This window comes from Ptychodera flava, chromosome 11, assembly GCF_041260155.1.
Source record: "Ptychodera flava strain L36383 chromosome 11, AS_Pfla_20210202, whole genome shotgun sequence".
In the NCBI taxonomy this organism is placed as follows: Eukaryota; Metazoa; Hemichordata; class Enteropneusta; family Ptychoderidae; genus Ptychodera; species Ptychodera flava.
In genome coordinates this window covers 15910133-15928940 of record NC_091938.1, presented here as the reverse complement: position 1 = coordinate 15928940, position 18808 = coordinate 15910133, and the positions used below count along the sequence as shown (strand labels likewise).

At 35.4% G+C, this 18808-nt stretch overlaps 1 protein-coding gene across 2 annotated transcripts in view; it reads right to left on the bottom strand.

The window, feature by feature from the left end:
* LOC139143629 (MAGUK p55 subfamily member 7-like) overlaps nt 1-18808 on the bottom strand; it is a 65690-nt gene that overhangs the window by 15152 nt on the left and 31730 nt on the right. For both annotated transcript variants that reach the window (XM_070714118.1, XM_070714119.1), the window contains 5 exons: nt 6885-7003; nt 3904-3981; nt 3191-3271; nt 1289-1417; nt 490-657 (listed from right to left, as the gene is read on the bottom strand). In XM_070714118.1, coding sequence (XP_070570219.1) covers nt 490-657; nt 1289-1417; nt 3191-3271; nt 3904-3981; nt 6885-7003 — 575 coding nt within the window. The remainder of the gene's footprint in view (nt 1-489; nt 658-1288; nt 1418-3190; nt 3272-3903; nt 3982-6884; nt 7004-18808) is intronic.

The window sequence follows — 18808 nt, the reverse complement described above, 5'->3', positions numbered from 1 at the left end:
GAAGTTTAACCCTTTTACCACAATAGTTTTGCCCAAAACTCATTGTTATCTACAGTTACTGTTGACCTTTTTACAGGGAATATTAAGGGTGAACAGGTTTAAAGCTGTCAGAAATACGTGTCCTGGAAACACCTGAAGAATATTGGGGCTAATCTTTATTATCATAGCAATAGGGTTTTCTTAGGGGTTCTCTCATAGCTTTCTGAAGCAACTGGACCCCCTAGGATCATGTTGATTTGCAAAATGCTTCCCTTTGGGTCAAGTATTCTGCAGTCTTATCATGTCTGATCTTGTAATGCTGACATTTTGAAGGTAGTGTTGTACGCTTAGGGGACTTACCAATACATCATGTATTCAAGACGCGGATTCGTTAGAAAAGACCAGACATAATACATTCACAACACTTCGTTCAGTTGTCTTGCTAATTCACAAAAAAATGCATATATGGAAAAAAAGCATCATCTAACAAATTTGACCAATTTTCCTTACCAGAATACCAACAACATCATCCGGCTCCTTTCCCCTGACTGGTATACCATTAACCTCATGAACCTCATCACCCACATGTATCACACCACTCCTATCAGCAGCGCCACCATGCATGATACGTGCTATTACTATCATACCGGTCTCTTCATCACATTTTATGGTGGCTCCCTGTAACACAGATAGTATATGACACTAGTGAGTTATGATGGGTGAATCTCATTGGTATTTAGATTCTTATGCCAGTAACACAATAAAATCTACTGTTATTGAACATTTTCACTGGGGTTCGAATTTAGCAGTTTTCATCTCTCAGCAAAATTAGCGAAATTAAACCCCAGTAAATATCAGATGCCTTTACATTATATTGAGAAATGATACAGTCATGTCATAAAGTTCATCCCCATTGAAAAATGCATGAAATCAGTGTCTCACAGTGGCTTACACGCACTGTATGAAAAAAATTATTACCATTGATTTAAATGCATTTGACTACTATAACAGTAGTTGTGCCAACAGTTTCTTTCTGATGTAAGTTATTGACCTTGACAAACTAAGCAATGGTTCAATGTCCTTGTCTAGTTTATTAGCAGTGGTAAATTCCTACATACAATTTTCTTTTCTAAAACACATCTTGTTTTTTTCTAACCAGCTGTTCAATGGCTCTGGATAGTAACTAACTGAGGTTTACCACCAATCCAAAAGATAACTTTCCACCAATTATTTGTTTTTATTATTTAATCTGACTGTAGATGATGATTGGTGGTTCAATGCTCTTGGTTAGCCCAAACAAGTTACCTACCAGTGGTTCATTGCTTTTGACAAGTCTGACAATCTTGACAGATGGTTCACCTTCATCTAAGTCTGTCAGATCAGGTAGCTTTGGCAGGAAATCTTTGTTGGCGATTGTGTCATGAGCTTCTAGGAGGGTCTGAAAGATGATGAGAAATACTACATTTGACAAAATTGTCAAAAATCAAAATTACGATTATACATGTACTGTAGTAGTTGTGATTGTATGAAATATGTTGCAAGTTCAAACACACTGGTAGGAAATAAGACAAGTACATGTAAACTCTGCTCAAACACAGAATAAAAGTACTGGCAGCCAGCAAATGTTAACATTTCATATTCTGTAAAGGAAGGCTAAAAATATTTCCTGTCTGAAATCAAGCGCATATGATAACCACTATAAAAATTATAGAATTACATTTTGGTCAGGAAATTGTATTAATTTTGCAATTTACCAATATGTTTGCCAATTTTTTTGCCAAAGGGATAGATAATTTCATCAGATGCTGATATATCCATTAAAGGGGAAATTCACCTTGAAAATTAATTTGGCATATTAAACTGATATGGTCATTGAAAGGCTTTCGAGTCGATTTTATTCATTTTCACTCACTGGCTAACAAACAGCGGTGTACTAAAATACCGGAAGTGACGTCGTAAACTTGGTCATTGAAGCAGTCGACGTGTGCAACTGTAAGCTTTTCCACTTACAGTGTACAGAATGGCTACAGAATAGGGGCCAAGCACTCGGTGTCGATGTTAAAGTCGAGCAGAAATAAAGTTTTCTGCGAATACCACTTTGAGAAGGACTGCTTTTACCGAAAGTTGCAAGTCCAACTACTGAACTACTAGCCTAAAAGAAAACTGCCCGGGGCATATCCAGCCCCAAGTGCTTTGCCTGTACATATGGGACTGTGCGTATGCTCAGGCACTAGAAACAGAACGCTAGGACCGCTGGTTCTAGACTTATCATGGCTACATCGAGGTGTTCTGTAACACATTAAAAATGCTCGCACTTTTAGAATTAATGTCGATCTCTTTAGAGCATTGGCATTACTTCGGTGTCGGCATGATTTCACAGCGATTGGGTTGACAATGACAGGCATGATTGATAACTTCGTCATCGGAGCTAGAATAGTCACTTTCCGAACTCGAGTCGCTGTAACTTTCTGACGATGTCAGTCTTGGATCATCGATTGCTCGTTCAGGTTTGAAGTTATTACCGATTATCTTCGCCATTATGCTTTTTAGTCGAGCGCTGAGGTTTGCGTACCGCGTACGCGTACTCTACTTGGCGTAGAAGAGCTTGGTCATAAGTGACCTCGCTTTGAACCCGCTGTGACCAGTAAGTTTGATACGTCACTTCCGGTTTCCGTGCGTTCAGCTTGTGGCCACTGCGCTTATACGCGCAAGTGAAAGTGAATGAAACCAACGCTATTTTGTTTATTTTTCACTATATAACGACCTGATTACCTAAGAAAGTCTGGGTAAATTTCCCCTTAAAGAAAAGACAATGATGTGTACATTTAAAAAATTCACCAATGCATGAAAACATGATGATTTACTTAATCAAATGTATTTGACACACAAGGAGAGCTGTTGAATGTGTCAGCATATCGTATGTATATTGTGGCTGCACTTTGAAGTTTTACAAGCTACGCATATGTTGCAGAATACCATAATCTTAAAAAGAACAAAGTCTAGCACTCCATCAATTCACAAGCACTGAATCCAACAGCGTCACTTCCACTGTCAGAGTGAACATGAAAAGGTCACAGTTCCACAGTAACTATGCAATGAAAGGTTAACATTGACACGATGAGCTATAAATGTGATATTTATAACTACATTACGCCATTCAGGCATCTCTGTTCCTGATTTTGTATATTTTCTAAAATATATTTTCACTTACCCTAATGAACGGATTTGCTAATATGTGGTAGAGTTCTTTGGCATCTGTGTTTGTAGGTTTATTGCGCAAGTCATCTGCAAGCTGGAAGTAACAGACAGATAGATGGATGAATCAACTGTACTGCATGTGTTGTAATATTATACGTTAATTACTGAAGACTGTCCTATAAGAAATACTGACAAATTCAAAACAAGAATATATATACATCCCTTGGCAATGATTGGCTGTACAGTTGGTTAGTACATAATGGATATTATAACGGTACCCCTGGTGTTCTATCAGCAAAAGCCTTCTTAAAATCAAATTTTCTGTGGGTGAATTTGCATGACATACGCACTTTACTCCTAAGAATTTTGCTACAGTGCAATATCTGGCCAAACTGAGGAATACTGTGCCAATGCTAAGCTGGAGTTCAATTCAACATATTTTAGAGGGCATGTCTATATTTTGTCATCATTAAAGGTACCCTCAAGTAAGCAAAGATTTATACCATGGGCATGATAAGGCTGGGTTTCCCTATGGTATGTTACTCATTCTCTTAACACTAAACTTCATGAAGATTTTACACGTGTAATAGTTTAATATTTTATCTGGTATCAGAGGTTATGCTTGCAGTAAATATATCAGGTAATAAGTGCTTAAAACCTCATTTACAATGTAAAGTACATCACCAACTTGACTTGAAATTAATATATTCAATGAATTGTACTTACATCGTATGCAGTTTGTGAGGCATTGCCTGCAACTGGGCATGGTTCAATACTGTCATGCGATGAAACTTTACTGTGAATCTGAAGTAAGAAAGAAGACAAAAAATGTCAATAAATTTGCCAAATGCTTTTTATCATGTACAGGGAATCATACAATTTTAAGTTTTGATGTATTAAAAGTAATTTACTCACATAGCGTCTCCTTGATGACAACACAACACTTTTCACAACATGTTTAATCTTAAAAACAAGAGTTTTACAGCATTTGGCTGTGTGAGGGCGCTGTACTTCCTGAGCAGAGATTGCCTCTGATGCTCACAATGCTTTAGGCTATTTCAGAATTCACACATTAAATTCAACTAATTTTGCCAAATGTTGATTAATCATATCATCTGAGTCACAGCCACAACACTGAACAGTTATAAATGCTTGGTAAATTAGGACTGTTATAACCGAAACTGGCTTCTTTCAATTTACATTACAAAGCACAAGTAAAATTGTAAATTATCAGGTACATTTGTAATGGTGATACAATGCAAAGTCATAAATATCACAGTACAGAGTGACATGCATATCTTCCTTTTGATTAAAACCAATCTGAAATCAGTCGGCGGTGATAAAATTTATCAAGTACTAGATGAATCATCACAGTTTCCATTATAATTCCTTTGTCCAGGCAAACAAACAGGAACTCAAAACAATTTGTGTTCTGATCAATTCGAGAATTTATCATTGAATTTGATTCCACTGTACCATTCATTACATGTATAGATTATTGCGTTTCTTTTCTAGCAAATCACAAAAACGAACACAAGTCAGACACAAATCATCGCCTGGAGGAGAACAAATTTCCAACTTAGTATGCAAACTACAAAAGTGTATTCAAACAGAGCTGTATAATTCTGAGCAATATCATTTTCTGTCAACTTTCTGATATTTCAATCAATATGACGGCAAGTCTAGTGAGTAGCTGAGACAGATATAATCTCTCACTCCGTGATTCATACAATTCAATTATATCCTTTTTCAGTATTCCCCGAGGAACTTAAGACAGAGTTGAGGGTAAGGTCGTTTGCCAGGTATGAAAGAAAGTGTTTTCCTGCATAAAATCACTATTTTTTGTTAACCTTTTGAGTGCAAAAGTCAATTTTTATAGCCTTTACAAAGTGTACCCCAGTCAGTGTTTTTCAGATTTTTGCAAAAATTTCGATAAGAAACTGTAGGCAATGAAATTTTATGTCCATTTGCTCCAAAAGTATAAAAAAATTACAGAAAAATTCATAAAAATTGGTAAAATGTAGCACTCAAATTTTGGTTGGAAAAAATTACAGCACTCAAAGGGTTAAGGGTTGAAAATACTGGAAAATGATTTGAGAACTCTGGTGGCATGTAAGCTCACTGATACACCAAAGTCAAGGTCTAGTATAATTAGCTGCCTACCAAAACCTAATACTGGCACACCTGATCAAGTAGCATGTCATGACCTGAAGGCAGTTTGCGGAGCTGAGCAAGTCTTCATGAAACTTTACAAAATAGTGACGAGACAATTACAGAGGAACCGTTGTAATCTTAACATGCTTACTGCCATTTGTAAAAATGCTGTTTGCACGAGAAAAATATGTGCGGCGTCTTCCATTTGAAATACGCACAAACCTTTTGTTTAGTGTACGGTAGACAGTGCATTTATCAAGTTTTCACATTTTGCTATCAAAACTTGTAACTAGGTAGGCTGTAGTTTTACATTTAAATCAAAACGTGAATTGCATCTCGGAAGCTCACATTCGGTACATTCTATAGCTCAATCAAACAATTTATTTTTCATTTTCATGTTCCACATTTTTCTTCCATTCTGAATGTCAGGACTGACGTCTTTCGATGAGAAAAAAAATCCAGTGCAGAGCTCCAGGCTTAGATTAAAACTGAGTCATTTGAACGCTTCAATGGATGCATTTCTTACAAGAGTACCCGATTTGAACTGTGATGCCAAGATTTCTGTCTGCGTCTTAATCCATGCTGAAAGTCAAATATAATTCACTCCGAGGCTACACATGCATGTAAATGTGAAGCTTTTCTTATCTGAGTACGCTGTCATTGTTTAAAAAAACCCCAAAAGTCAATATTTTAACCCTCTGAGTGCCAAAGTCTATTTTTGTTGCATTTATACTATAAAGCGCCAACAATTTCTTTAAGACCTTATCAATTTTTTTTCAGATATTTCCCAAAATTTTGGTCAAAAAAGTGTAGCTCATAAAAATTTATGTTCATTTGGTCCAAAATCATGAAAAAATAGAGAAAAATTGATAAAATATTGCCCTGATATTATGAGAGAAAAATTACAGTGCTCAAAGGGTTAAAAAGGGAGCACTTTGACGACAGACTCTAAAATTTCATAGATTTCTTTTTTTTTCCAGTTGATTTCACACTTTGGGGAATAAATTGAATCTACAACTTAGAGAAGGAAACAACCATATTAAATGATAGTCTATCTGTAGCATTTGCAATGAATGAACTAGAAATGCCATTCAGGATGTGAGGAAATAAATTTTGAAATGGGTGGCAAATTGTCACTGGTTGGTTGGCAGCTATAGAAGAGAGGGTCACAGGTTTATCCTCTGTTGCGGAAGAGAAAAATTTTTGATGGGCAAGAGCTGGCAAGTTCATATGTCACTGTCAAGTCAAATCAGTTACAACCAGTGGGGTATAACAGGTACCACTTGTTCACAAAAACTTGAATATTTGCAGGCCCCTGAATGCCTTTATACTGTACACATGATTTTTGGTGCCCAAACCTGCTATAAGATACTGCCGTAAGCGGATGAAAATATGTTTAGATTTGGCTCAAAATCGCTTTTTACTGACTTGGCTCATGGGGAAGTGATACATTCTAGCAGGATTAAGTTTTACAACAGGCAGTTTAAGTTCGTCCATAAAACTAGGTCAATGAAGGGATGGATTTGACAGGTACAATGTACAATGTGGGTTACCTTGAGCAAGGCTTGGATGTCCTGGCTTTGAAATAAATGCTTCAGAAATGTCAGGTCATCCTCTTTGCCGTCGACTTTGTTCTGGAGTTGATCTAATGATGCAAGCAATCTCTGTAAGCCTGGAAGTCAAAATAAAGAGACAAAATGTGGAGATTTAGAGAAATATTGAAAAATCTTTGCGAATGAAAAATGATTACTGCAGAATTATCAGAACTATTCTGCTTACCCTATATGATGAATAACCACATTCTATTTTATATTTCTAGTAGCCAAGGTCAGTGAATCGTATAATTGGAGATTGATCTCAATTATTGATATTCAGGGAAATAAATCAGTTTTTATCAAACAAAACTGAATTTAATGGGGAGGTCAAACCAGTCGTACCCTGCCTAAATAGAAATCTCGTATTTTGTGAACATGCTTGGTGCTCTGGATAAATAATTTAACTTTGACCTACATTATAACCTCAGAAGATATCTGAAGAAGCATATCATATTCTATGGTTTTGAAAAGTTTTGATAGACACGTGTTGGGTGGTTGAAGTCACAAAAGCCCTGAACTTTGACCTGACACCTGACCTTGAGATATCACCAGGGAAACAAACTGATCGCACAAAAATTAAATCCATAATGTCCAATGAAGCATCAAACACATATGTTTCATTCCCAGATCAATGGGGCATGCCATATATAATTACATAAACTGCTTAAGTTGACATCCTGTACAGTACATGTGTGCACTTAGTTTCCTGCTCAACAAGAACTGAGAATTTTTCACTATCTTTCCACCATATGATATCATATGTTTCTAAATTTAAAATGTATCGTTTTGCTGAACTGGTCCATTTAAGTGAAACTTCTGCATGAGGAAATCTTTGGTTGAAAATGGCTGAAGGGGTTTCTATATGTCTGTGTCTGCCTCAAGGAAAAGCAAAGAATTAACTTTCTTCAATAAACATTCTTTCAAACTCATAAAAGTGGCAGTACGTGGCCATATTGAACGGATACTTTTCACAAATGACCTGATCGCAAAATCATGAGGTCATGGGTCATGTTGTAGCACTGGGGCTTCCTAGATGTAGGAGATATAGCAGCTTTGATGCTCTCCATCTAATAAGTGTCAATTGCATTATTTCATTCAGTAAAGTTGAACACAAATGAAGGACATACTTCCTGAAAAGAGGCATTCTCTTGCTTTAAAATTTCCTGAGAATTTTTCAAGAATATTTAAACAGATATGAAATTGCTACTGCTGAGAACTTTTAATACTTTCAATTGACATTGCAATAACTAATCATGTTCCTGATTTGACCCTTCACGATTCTACACTGTACAGGGAGTAAACAGGTAATGGACAACATGTTGGTGACCAGCCTGAGCAGAGAACCATTTATACATACCAGTATTACATGTTTGTGACTTATACATGGCATTTATATAGGAAACTATAAGTACATATATGACCAAAATACTGGTACATTTAAAATCCAAAAACCATAGAAACATTTTGCATATTATTGGTAACACTCATGTTTTTCAACTATTTCTGTTACTTCCTATAAAGCATTTCATCAAATTGTGATACGAATCCCTCATCTGTATGCGTCAAGACTATTACATCTATGCACGTATGCCTCTGTATCCACGAACAAAAATTTTATGTACACGTCACTAAAAACCTAAACCATGCTCTTGAAACCTCTCCCCTATATCATGTGTAGCAGCACTTCACACAGGTTTATGGCCTAAGGACATTATTTAAAACTTTTGATAAAATTTTTGTTAAAAAATTTCTCTAGACTAATTTTTCTCAGAAGCCCATGTTGAAATCCAAAGATTTGGCTTATTAACACAATGCTCTGTGTAAAATATGCGATGTTTTTGTCAAAAAATGAATTCTGATACAGACTACAATTCAGTTGACAAAAATAACATTGGACAATTTTTCACACATACAGTTTGTCCTGGCATGTTGAACATAAAGCATTTTGTCATAATTTGAAGAGCAGAACAAGATATTTCACAAACATCTAACAATGAACTAGAAAATAAAGTTCTCACCAAAAGTCACAGCGACAGAAGCTTCCTACCACAGTCCCTCCACTGTGAGTGAAATGAATGTGTTTCTACTACACAGTAGGGGTGAAAAAATAGTGGTTTTCAACTGATTATTTCTTGCTATATTCAAGCTATTATCTGATACTTCTTTGTGAAAATGTCTACACATCTAAAAACTCAACATCATCACATCTCAATAGGTGATTGTCAGTGTGAATATTCAGGAACTAAAATTATAGTTTTGACAAGCAAACTGCACTGTTGAACTGGTCCACTAATACAATGTGTTAATCAAAACACTTCCAATACACTCATCTCCTGTATGGTAAACATAACAACATCCATATCAAAACAGTCTTTGTGAAAAGAAGACCAAAACTAACACAAATTCAGCATTACAGACACTTCCACTGACCTGATCGATGTCTGTAATCACGCTCCATGGTACTAAAAAACAGCAGGAAATTAATTCTGCCCTGTATGTGGTCGTAAAGCCTCTTTACCTTCTTGTGAAGGTCTAATTGAATATTTGTTTTAGGTTCTGCTCTTGTCCACAAGCCTCCTTGAAAAATACCTCATGAGAGCTAAAAGTCAATCTTATCAGACGTGGGCATAAATATAAAATCAACGCATTACACAACTTCAACTATGTAGCAAGTGAAGTCCTTGTGCTCTGCAAATGGAATGTTTTTAGTCTGCCCAAAATAATGAAAAGTAGCAAAATTTCTGAACTTTTATAAAATATTTTATTACTTGAGGCAGAAACAATGTCAGTAGTTGTAACACACATTCTTTTAAAACTTAAATTTACAAGGGAGGTGGTTGTAAACATGTCACATGCTAGATGAAACAGATTTTTTTCATTGAATAAAGAAAATATGAAATCTGCAGAGATGTAAAGTCCGTACGTGAGTAGGCATACATACTGTACATTTGCAATGCTTTTTGATTTGCAGTTGACTTATACTGACATTATGGGTCAAAGCTGAACAGCTACATAAATAGATCCTTCTTTTCCAGGTTCAAATGATAAATTTTATGCTTGAAACGGGTTGAAAACATTGAACATTTTACACTGGTTCTCCAACAACCTGCGGTCACACGTACCGGCAAAGGCCAGACTTCATAACCCTACTCATTAAATGATTAATCAGGTTGATAACTGACTGAACAAAAGAAGAACCGTGCAGGAAATAGGCCTGCAATCATTTCCCTGAATTGCAAGACGGAATAATTCTGAAAGTGCACTGGCCCCAGATAGTCGCTACATTTTAAAATATCTTCAACTTATCTGTTGTTGAAATGTTCTGTAATCTTAATCTCTTCCTGTATGTATAAACAAACTGTAAATTATTTCAAAACATGCGATGAGCATATCACCCAGACATACTTCAGGGATACACAGTCCAATACTTCACATACATTTACATGTTTCAGAGATTAATGAAGTTAATAAATAAATACACTTGAATTGCACATTTTAATGGATATCAAAAGTAAAGAGAGGTGTAGTATTGGAGTTGGAAAAACCACAAATTTTTGTATGCCAACATCACCAACTAGTAAAAAGATTTCCTCCTTCAACGAGCGCTGCTTATACTGGATGATGGAACCCACTCATTCATTTTCGTCTCAGGGAAAATTCATGTAATCAGGAGAAACTATCTGACAAATGGCTAACTTCCTGCTCAGAAATGAGCCATAATGGCCAAATTGGACGAAAAAGTACCTCGCAAATGATCATTTCTTGAACCAGCGCTGATGAGTAAAGAGCTTGCTCCAAACCATGATCATTTCCAAACCTATCTGCTGTAATTTATACTGGAATTGATGGATTGAATCTTTTGTAAATGTAAAAAAACAATAAGGAACTCTTGAGGTAAAAAGAGAAATTCGATTTGATAATGTGAAGTGAACTTTAAACCTTTCACCATCAGACGTTTGTATTAAAATACCTGTTCTTTTTGACATATTGACTCCATCTATCAGAAAAATGCACCTGAGAGGCTTGAGAAATATGCTGCCAGCGTTCTACTTTCAGTTGCTGCATTTTCTCCAAGTTACAAACAGATAGAAATGGACAGTCATGCACCGCTTATGTGTACCTACATATACGGCATACTCTGAATGACTATCAAATACAGAAAATCAATTCATTTCAGACCACATCAAAAATGCCTAATAGTAGCGTTTAAAAGAAATTTTGTACATAAAAATTTGAATTTAAAATAATCCTCTGACTTCAACAAAGAATATATTTAATTCTACATCAGAAGTGTACCGTACGGTGATGAACTTTGTTTGTGGGCGGCCGTTGTAAAAGCTGACATTTACAACAACATGACAGTGACATGTTATCACTCTCAAGTCATACATACATAGAATTTTTTCATGACAAAGTTTCATGGTTTTATCAGGCAATACTGTCATATCAAACATTAGTTTCATATTTTCATGTTTCTCTATTATCAATCTCATTCTAACAAGTAATACAAATGAACTTTTTGAGCTCAGCACAAACACATTTTAGAGTCTAAATGTCTTTTTCCTGTAGTATGGTGTACGTAATAAATAAAGAGTAATATTTCTATCTTTATTTCTGTTCAAGGGAGGGGTTGTTTGAATTGCGCTAAAAGGTTGCACAGGACCCATACAACCAATGTACACACTGTGTCAAAATTCCAACATGTTTGTTGTAATGTACACAATGTTGCCGCTATGTTTATTATGATATGATGCAGCCAGATACTGTGTACACAATACATTGTTTTGTTAACATGAAAATCACACAGGCGCAGTTCCAAGGACCTCCTCCCTATAAACTTTGTTCATTTAAGCTACCGGTATAGGTTGATTATGTATGAACCACTTATATATGAACATGTGTTGAAGATTGCTGACATGAATTGCAATAACAACACTGAGTTGAAGAAAGTTGTTAGACCCTGTATTGTAAGCATTCATAAAAATTTAGTTTCACTGATTTTTGCTCCTTGGTAAATTCAAGAAAATCATAAACCGTACACAAATATTTCCAAGTTATGAGAGCATTTGATGAATGGAGTGCATGTATTTGTCTAAACAATTGTCATTCTGCAGCATTGTAAATTGTATTATTGCTACTGCCAAGATATCAATTATTAAATGGAATCACAAATATTGTAGACGGCATTGAACAAATTGTCACTTTTTATCCTTTTCACGTATATTTCCGGTATAGAGGTCAAACTCTGTCATAGAAACAACGGGAGTGAACCAGAATTTAGTGATAACAGGGTAGAACCGGGTTGCAAACGCAGACAGTAGAATGTACTTAAAGCCGTGACAAGATATGGTTTGTTATGATGAGTAGAGGAAGATTATAGTGAAATGTCAAAACAGATACACTGTAACATGCAGTATTATTGCTTATCGAGCTGTCAACTGCTCATAAATATTGTAATTACAGGGCTTACCATACTATTGTATATGCACCTGTTCAGGATATAGTGTTTAGCTCTGAATTCGCAAGCCATATCATGTGAGATTAAACCACATGTTTTTTGTGAAATCGATATTTTTGCTGGACATAGTTTGTGATGGATGCATCAGAATCTTGTGATAATTTGGTACAAATGTGGTATTAAACTTTGGTGTAAAACAATACAAACACAATAATCTTTGATAGTCTTCAGCAACTGATTGAACATGGACGGTAGTCATGGAAACTTGTCCGTCGTGCACTGGGGGCCCATAACAGTGATGGAATAATCTCATTCCTTGTCATATTTCAGTGTTATCCAGTGTGAATGATAATTTGCTACCATTTTACATATTTTTGGTTTCACCGTTGTTAATTTGTCTGCTTGAAATTGTGGCTGGGCCAAATGAAGCAAGTGACACTATGAATCAACTTTTACTGATTAGGAACTTCGTCAAAATTAATATTATAGTATGTCAGTTCCCACATGATCTTGTAATCATCTACTTTTATGTGTACTTGATTGATATGAGTTGTGAAGAATTTAAGTGGCACTATGTTTATTATTATTTTGTGTGAGGTTTTGTTACTAGATGCGTAATATAGCATGTGTGTCGATAGCATTCACAAAGAACTAGTATCATGGGATACTGTATGTACGGTACATCCTAATGACACAATGTGCAAATATCATTAATGTTTGGTTTTACCTGATTTCAGGTTTCAATAGTGTACACAAACAATTTTCATATCATAGGAACTACATAGAGTTAGAATTCCTGCAGAATTTTGATGTTATTTCAATATTGACTGAATCAACAGATCTTTCTACGAAAAACGGAATTGTGGGATTCAATACACAACTACTACCACTCATAAATAATGGGACACCATAAAGACAATTGGAATCACTCAATCATTTGATCAATGTATGAATGTTGCAATGTGAAAGCTTTTTTAATCAACTTTCCAGGGTCATCCAATGAAAGAGAGATTTCCAGAGAGAATAGTGAGGAGTGAATTGACACTGACGGATACTAGCGTTGATGGGTTAAGGGTGACAGTGAAAAAATCTCCCTGCAGATTTCAAGTCATTTTATGGTTCACTTGAAGCACAGAATAACTGAATATTTCTAAATCATTCTTCTCCGAGACACATGATGAAGTCTGGTGACAGATGGGCCGTACCTTTTTGAAAGGAAGATATGTTAAAGCTTTCTGTTGTGATGGTTTGTCATTCAGGATGTCAAGACTGGTAGTGCAGCTACTCAGAATGAAGACAGAAAAATATCTTTTTTTTTTGGCTGTCGTTGCTGAGTATCAGGCAATTCAAAATTTCAAACATTGTGCACTGATTTTACGGTCACAAAGGTAAATAGTTTCTCAAAGAATAATTACAATTCAATTATATAATACTTCACATGAATGATATTTTTCCTCAATCAAAATTACAATGACATAATGCTTCATTCTCTGGCAATTGACATTCCATTATAAAACCTTCAATACTTTCATTTCTATTTAATGAAATTCAATTTTTACAGCATCAGCATTCCTCTAAAATTCCATTAGAACACATCTCAGGTGCTATTTTTCAATTTTTCACAATTCAACCATCAAGATACACACAGCACAGGGACGTTTCCTGTTAATTAAACAAGTTTATCGCCAAACAAACTGCTGTTTTCCACAGATTTAATTCAAGCTTTGCAACACAACATATACTGATCACAATTCTATCTCAACAAACTAGTATCGTATTCATGAACGATAATTCTTTTCCTAAGAAACCAAAATATCATTTTTCATTGACTAAATTCCATCCCTAAAACAACAGAATGTCGTTTATCAACTTTCACTACAGCTGTACGGTATATTGACGTTGACTTGTCCAACTTCCATCTTCAAGATAAATGTGTGACAATATCAGATTTTCATTAAAAATGCCTTTACAGAAATTGTAAAAACAGTTCTTTGACACACAACCAATGCTCTGAATGAAACGATAAATTCATAAAATGCAAAACGATACAAACACAGCCAGTAGTGAGAAAGAAAAGTGCAGAGTCTTAGAGTCAAATTTTGTAAGAATGTCTGTCTGCAGCAGCAAAATGTCAAGTGTGTGTTGCCATACATTTACCATAGTAACAAATCTACAATTGAGAAAAGCATTCTTTTTTTGAACTATCTTGTCCATAGATCTTACGAACAAGAAATTTACACGATTCTTGAAAATTGCACACATGAGACAAAATAATCCTGAAAAGAATTCTGTTACATGTACCACTAAGTCGAATTTCAACTTCTCTGACCTCAATATCTGCTGTGACCTCATTAAGTGTATCCACCTGTATTGTATAGTATCTCCACAAGGTGAGAAATCGACCAATTTTTCTCACTCTCTATCCTACTTCTAATGGTACGTAATTACTTTACACCAAAGTGCTGTAAGCAAGAAAGCTTTTTCCTCTGTGGATATCAGGTTATTAGTTCTCATCAAGACTGTAGATTCACTGCCTGTCATTAGAACGCTCAGAATGCCTTGCCATTGCTAGTGCTAGATCCCTCTGAGGCTAAATTGACACAACATAGGCTACCGCATCAAGAGTGTTCTCTTTGACTCAAGATATTTTACAAACTAAATTGTATTGAGCTGACGAAATTTCACAAATTCCTAAAACAAATCATCAAATCCTGAAATTTTAAAATTTATACAGCAAACTTGCCAGCAATGATTACTGAATAAAACATTGAGTCCACTCAGACGCTGACAAATATTCAGATGAATTCTTTCTATTTCATCTGTGTATACGGTAGTGCTGATGCTTGTGGTCAGATGCCTTGGATGTGATATCGTATAGTTTTGATCATAACATTGGTGAGTAGCCAAGTACCCATTTCATTATTCCTATCTGCATTATAATTTACATCCAAAAGCTTTGCAGGAAAACATGATCAAAAATACACTGTACTTAGGGAAGTGCACAAATGTATGAAATTGTGTGAAAAAATAGAAAGTACGAAATAAAATGCTAAAAGTGCTAACTAAATCTGTTGACAATGTATGAGCATAAGCATGTCACTTTCGTCTACATCAGCACACTTCATTCCTTGATTGGAAGTATATTTTATCAATAAAATTTTGACCATCCACATACGGTACTGGTAGGCTGATTATTCCTGCACAGTTCAGGTGAAAAGTTGCATTAGTTAAGTAAATTTATCTCATCACATTAATATTTTTTTAATTTTTATCATTTATCAGTGTTGATCAAATAATATTAAACTTCCACACACAAAATATACCTACATCCACGCAATGACATGTCTAGAGTTTAGCAAACATTTACTGCACACATTAATATTTAATAATCTCAATGCAGCTGGGGCTTTCTATTTCAAATAATGCATGATTCTAGTCTATCTTGCGTCTGAATGTGGAGGCTTCCCAGGCAGCCGATATACACAGACTTCTAAGTTGATGGCTTTGATGAATATTCAATGAGATACTATATTTGTCGTCTCCTAGGATATGTTTGGCTTTACAAAGAATGCCTACCATTCATAAGAGAAGTGTGTGCATGTTGAAATAATTTACATTCAAGGCAGAGTTGATATCGATAAATTATTGAGAAAACAGCAGATTGGAGGGCGCCCTGTTGCCAAGCAGTCTCACCAACCAATTTCCTGAAACAAGTAATTTTCCTGTAAAATTGCCACGTTCAGAAATACCATGACCTATCAATTGTAGACAGTGTAATCTTTGCGTGACCAAAAACAATATCAAGGTCAATGCAACAGTAGTATTTTTATTACTTTTTCCTCCCATTTCAAGAATAAAATAAGTGAATTTTTACTACCAGATATGAAATTTAGATCAAATGTAATAAATGTCTAATTTATTCGATAAAGGCACTAAATATTTGAATCTATTTCTACAGTGGCTACAGAGTTGCCAAAACTCTTGTTTTAAGAGGGTTTAAAAATTGATCTACATGTAGCTATAAATCCTGGTTACTGATGATTTGTTACTGTGTGGGAAAAAATGAAGCAAAAAACATGAAAAACACAAATGTCACTAAGAAATACTATGAAGACAAACTGAGCGCAAAAGCATGGCAATTGAACAAGAGCAGCACTGAAAGAAAATATTATACTACGATGAAACCGAGTCTGGATGACTAGTCTGTTAATATCAATTACAAAACATATGTATGAAATAAGACATTGACTGGGATAGGTGCAAACACTTGAAGTCATGTTATTAACCAAACATAACGATGTGTCAGAGCATTTAAGATGTTCACATGAAACATGCAATTTCTCATAAAAAATTATGACTGACTGCACTTTACGGCATGTCTATCTTTTGGAGTTTATTATCGGCATGAACGAAACCATTCTTCCGTGACATTATGATAATATCAAATAATTAGAACATGAAACACAATATACGGTAGAGGGCTGTAATGGAACTCCAGACAAGGCAAAAAATGAGCTTTGATCGTTTTCAATTGCTGCTATATAGCATGTCGTACAAATGTCAAACGGTAGGCGAGTTTGTAATGTGACAAGTCAGAAGGTATTTATTCAACAACTGCGATGTTTTTCTGAATAACAAGTACAGCCTGCTGTGGTTTACAATTCACTGAATGCCTACTCTACGATATTAACCCTTTGTGCAACAAAGTCAATTTTTGTCGCCTATATCAAAATATACACCAGTCAATTTTTTTCTAAATTTTACGAAAATTTTGATAAAAATCTGAAGCTAATAAAATGTAATGTTCATTTGATCCAAAATTGTCAAAAAAATTACAGAAAAATTCACAAAATTGGTAAAATGTTGCACAATAATTTTGGTGGGAAAAATTAAAGTGCTCAAAGGGTTAACCTGATACATTTGTAAGGATTTCATTCTTTTTCATGGATATGCACATGACCCATAAGCAGAGGACTAATTATAAAGTTGACGATCATCTCAGCCCGCTGTCTCTTATCATACGATTACTTAGTATGTACTTCCAAAATCATTCAAAAATAAAATATAAAGACTGCACACTGTGTTTCTCAACTGCTGAACAACACAGAGCATACGGTGCACCAGTTTAATACAAATATTACTCTTTGGTGATTCACAGAATTTCTTGCTTGGAGTGTGTTCCCTTTCTTTACCTTCATGCCCTGAGTTCACACTGCTACACGTAAAAAGCGATACATTCATTCACGCACACAGTAAATGGCGTGTGTTTACTGGCGAGTGCAGCACTGATGCCAGTAACGGGCCTCACTAAAACGATAATTATTATATCAGTCACGGTGGGGAAATTGATGTTGTATGATACCTGCATCATAAAGCCTTATCATCATTCTTACAATGCTCGGCTGTATTAGGAGTTCAGAGTGCGCCGCAATAATCGAGGATTAAGCTTTGCGAGCTTTCTTTGACAAATTGAGAATTTGATACTATTGATGGGTTCAATGATTTCAGACTTCACAATCGACATTAGCAGGACAACTGGCCTTCTACAGATTGTCACGGCTAAACAGAAATAAGAACAGGATAATTTGGAAACTTGTATGGGTCTGTCCACAAATCTGAACATCAACCAGGCTGAATATTTGTGGCTACACAGATTGATTGAAAATCCAGAGCAAGAAACAGAAAATAAAATATATACTATCACTGCTGTACAGAGTGAAATCATGTTTATTCATTTTCCTAAACACACAGCTTGGAAATCACTCAGTAACCATGACAAAATCTAGAAATTATTCAAAGTAAATTTCTTACCACTCTGAAAAAAAAAGTTCAAAATACTGCATAGTTCATTTACATCACTGTAACCATTGGCAATAGTGATGTCATTCACTAATTCTGCGTCATAGAAATCGATATAGAAATATGAATTTTTAACGAATACATATGCGACTCTGTTGTAACACAACTGAAGCTGTTGCCCTAAAGTGGTTTGAATTTTGGGGGTACACAGGAATGGTTATTTTGAGAAAACTTTTATCATGTGTGGTTCTTGATATTTTTACTGCTTAGGGGCACTATAATTGTTAGTATTTTTCTATATCTCTCTTTTGCACCTCCAGCTTTAACATTCATAAGAAATTGACATTGAATAAAACTGACAGAGGTGATTGGTTAAAAGCAGGTCAGCGGTGTCGGGGGAGTTACGTCCCAATGCAGTAACTGACATGCTACACTAGGATACCTGTTGAACAAAGTCAACAACACGGAGGGGAGTTCACCACCTGCATTTCAATGACTCACACTAATTAGCGATGACAAAAACTAATTAGAGTGAAATTCACGGGGGAATATTTCTGTCCTCGCTACATTAACCTTGAGTTCTGTGACTAGTGAGTTCTGTTCAGTTTGTGACCTCTGACACCTG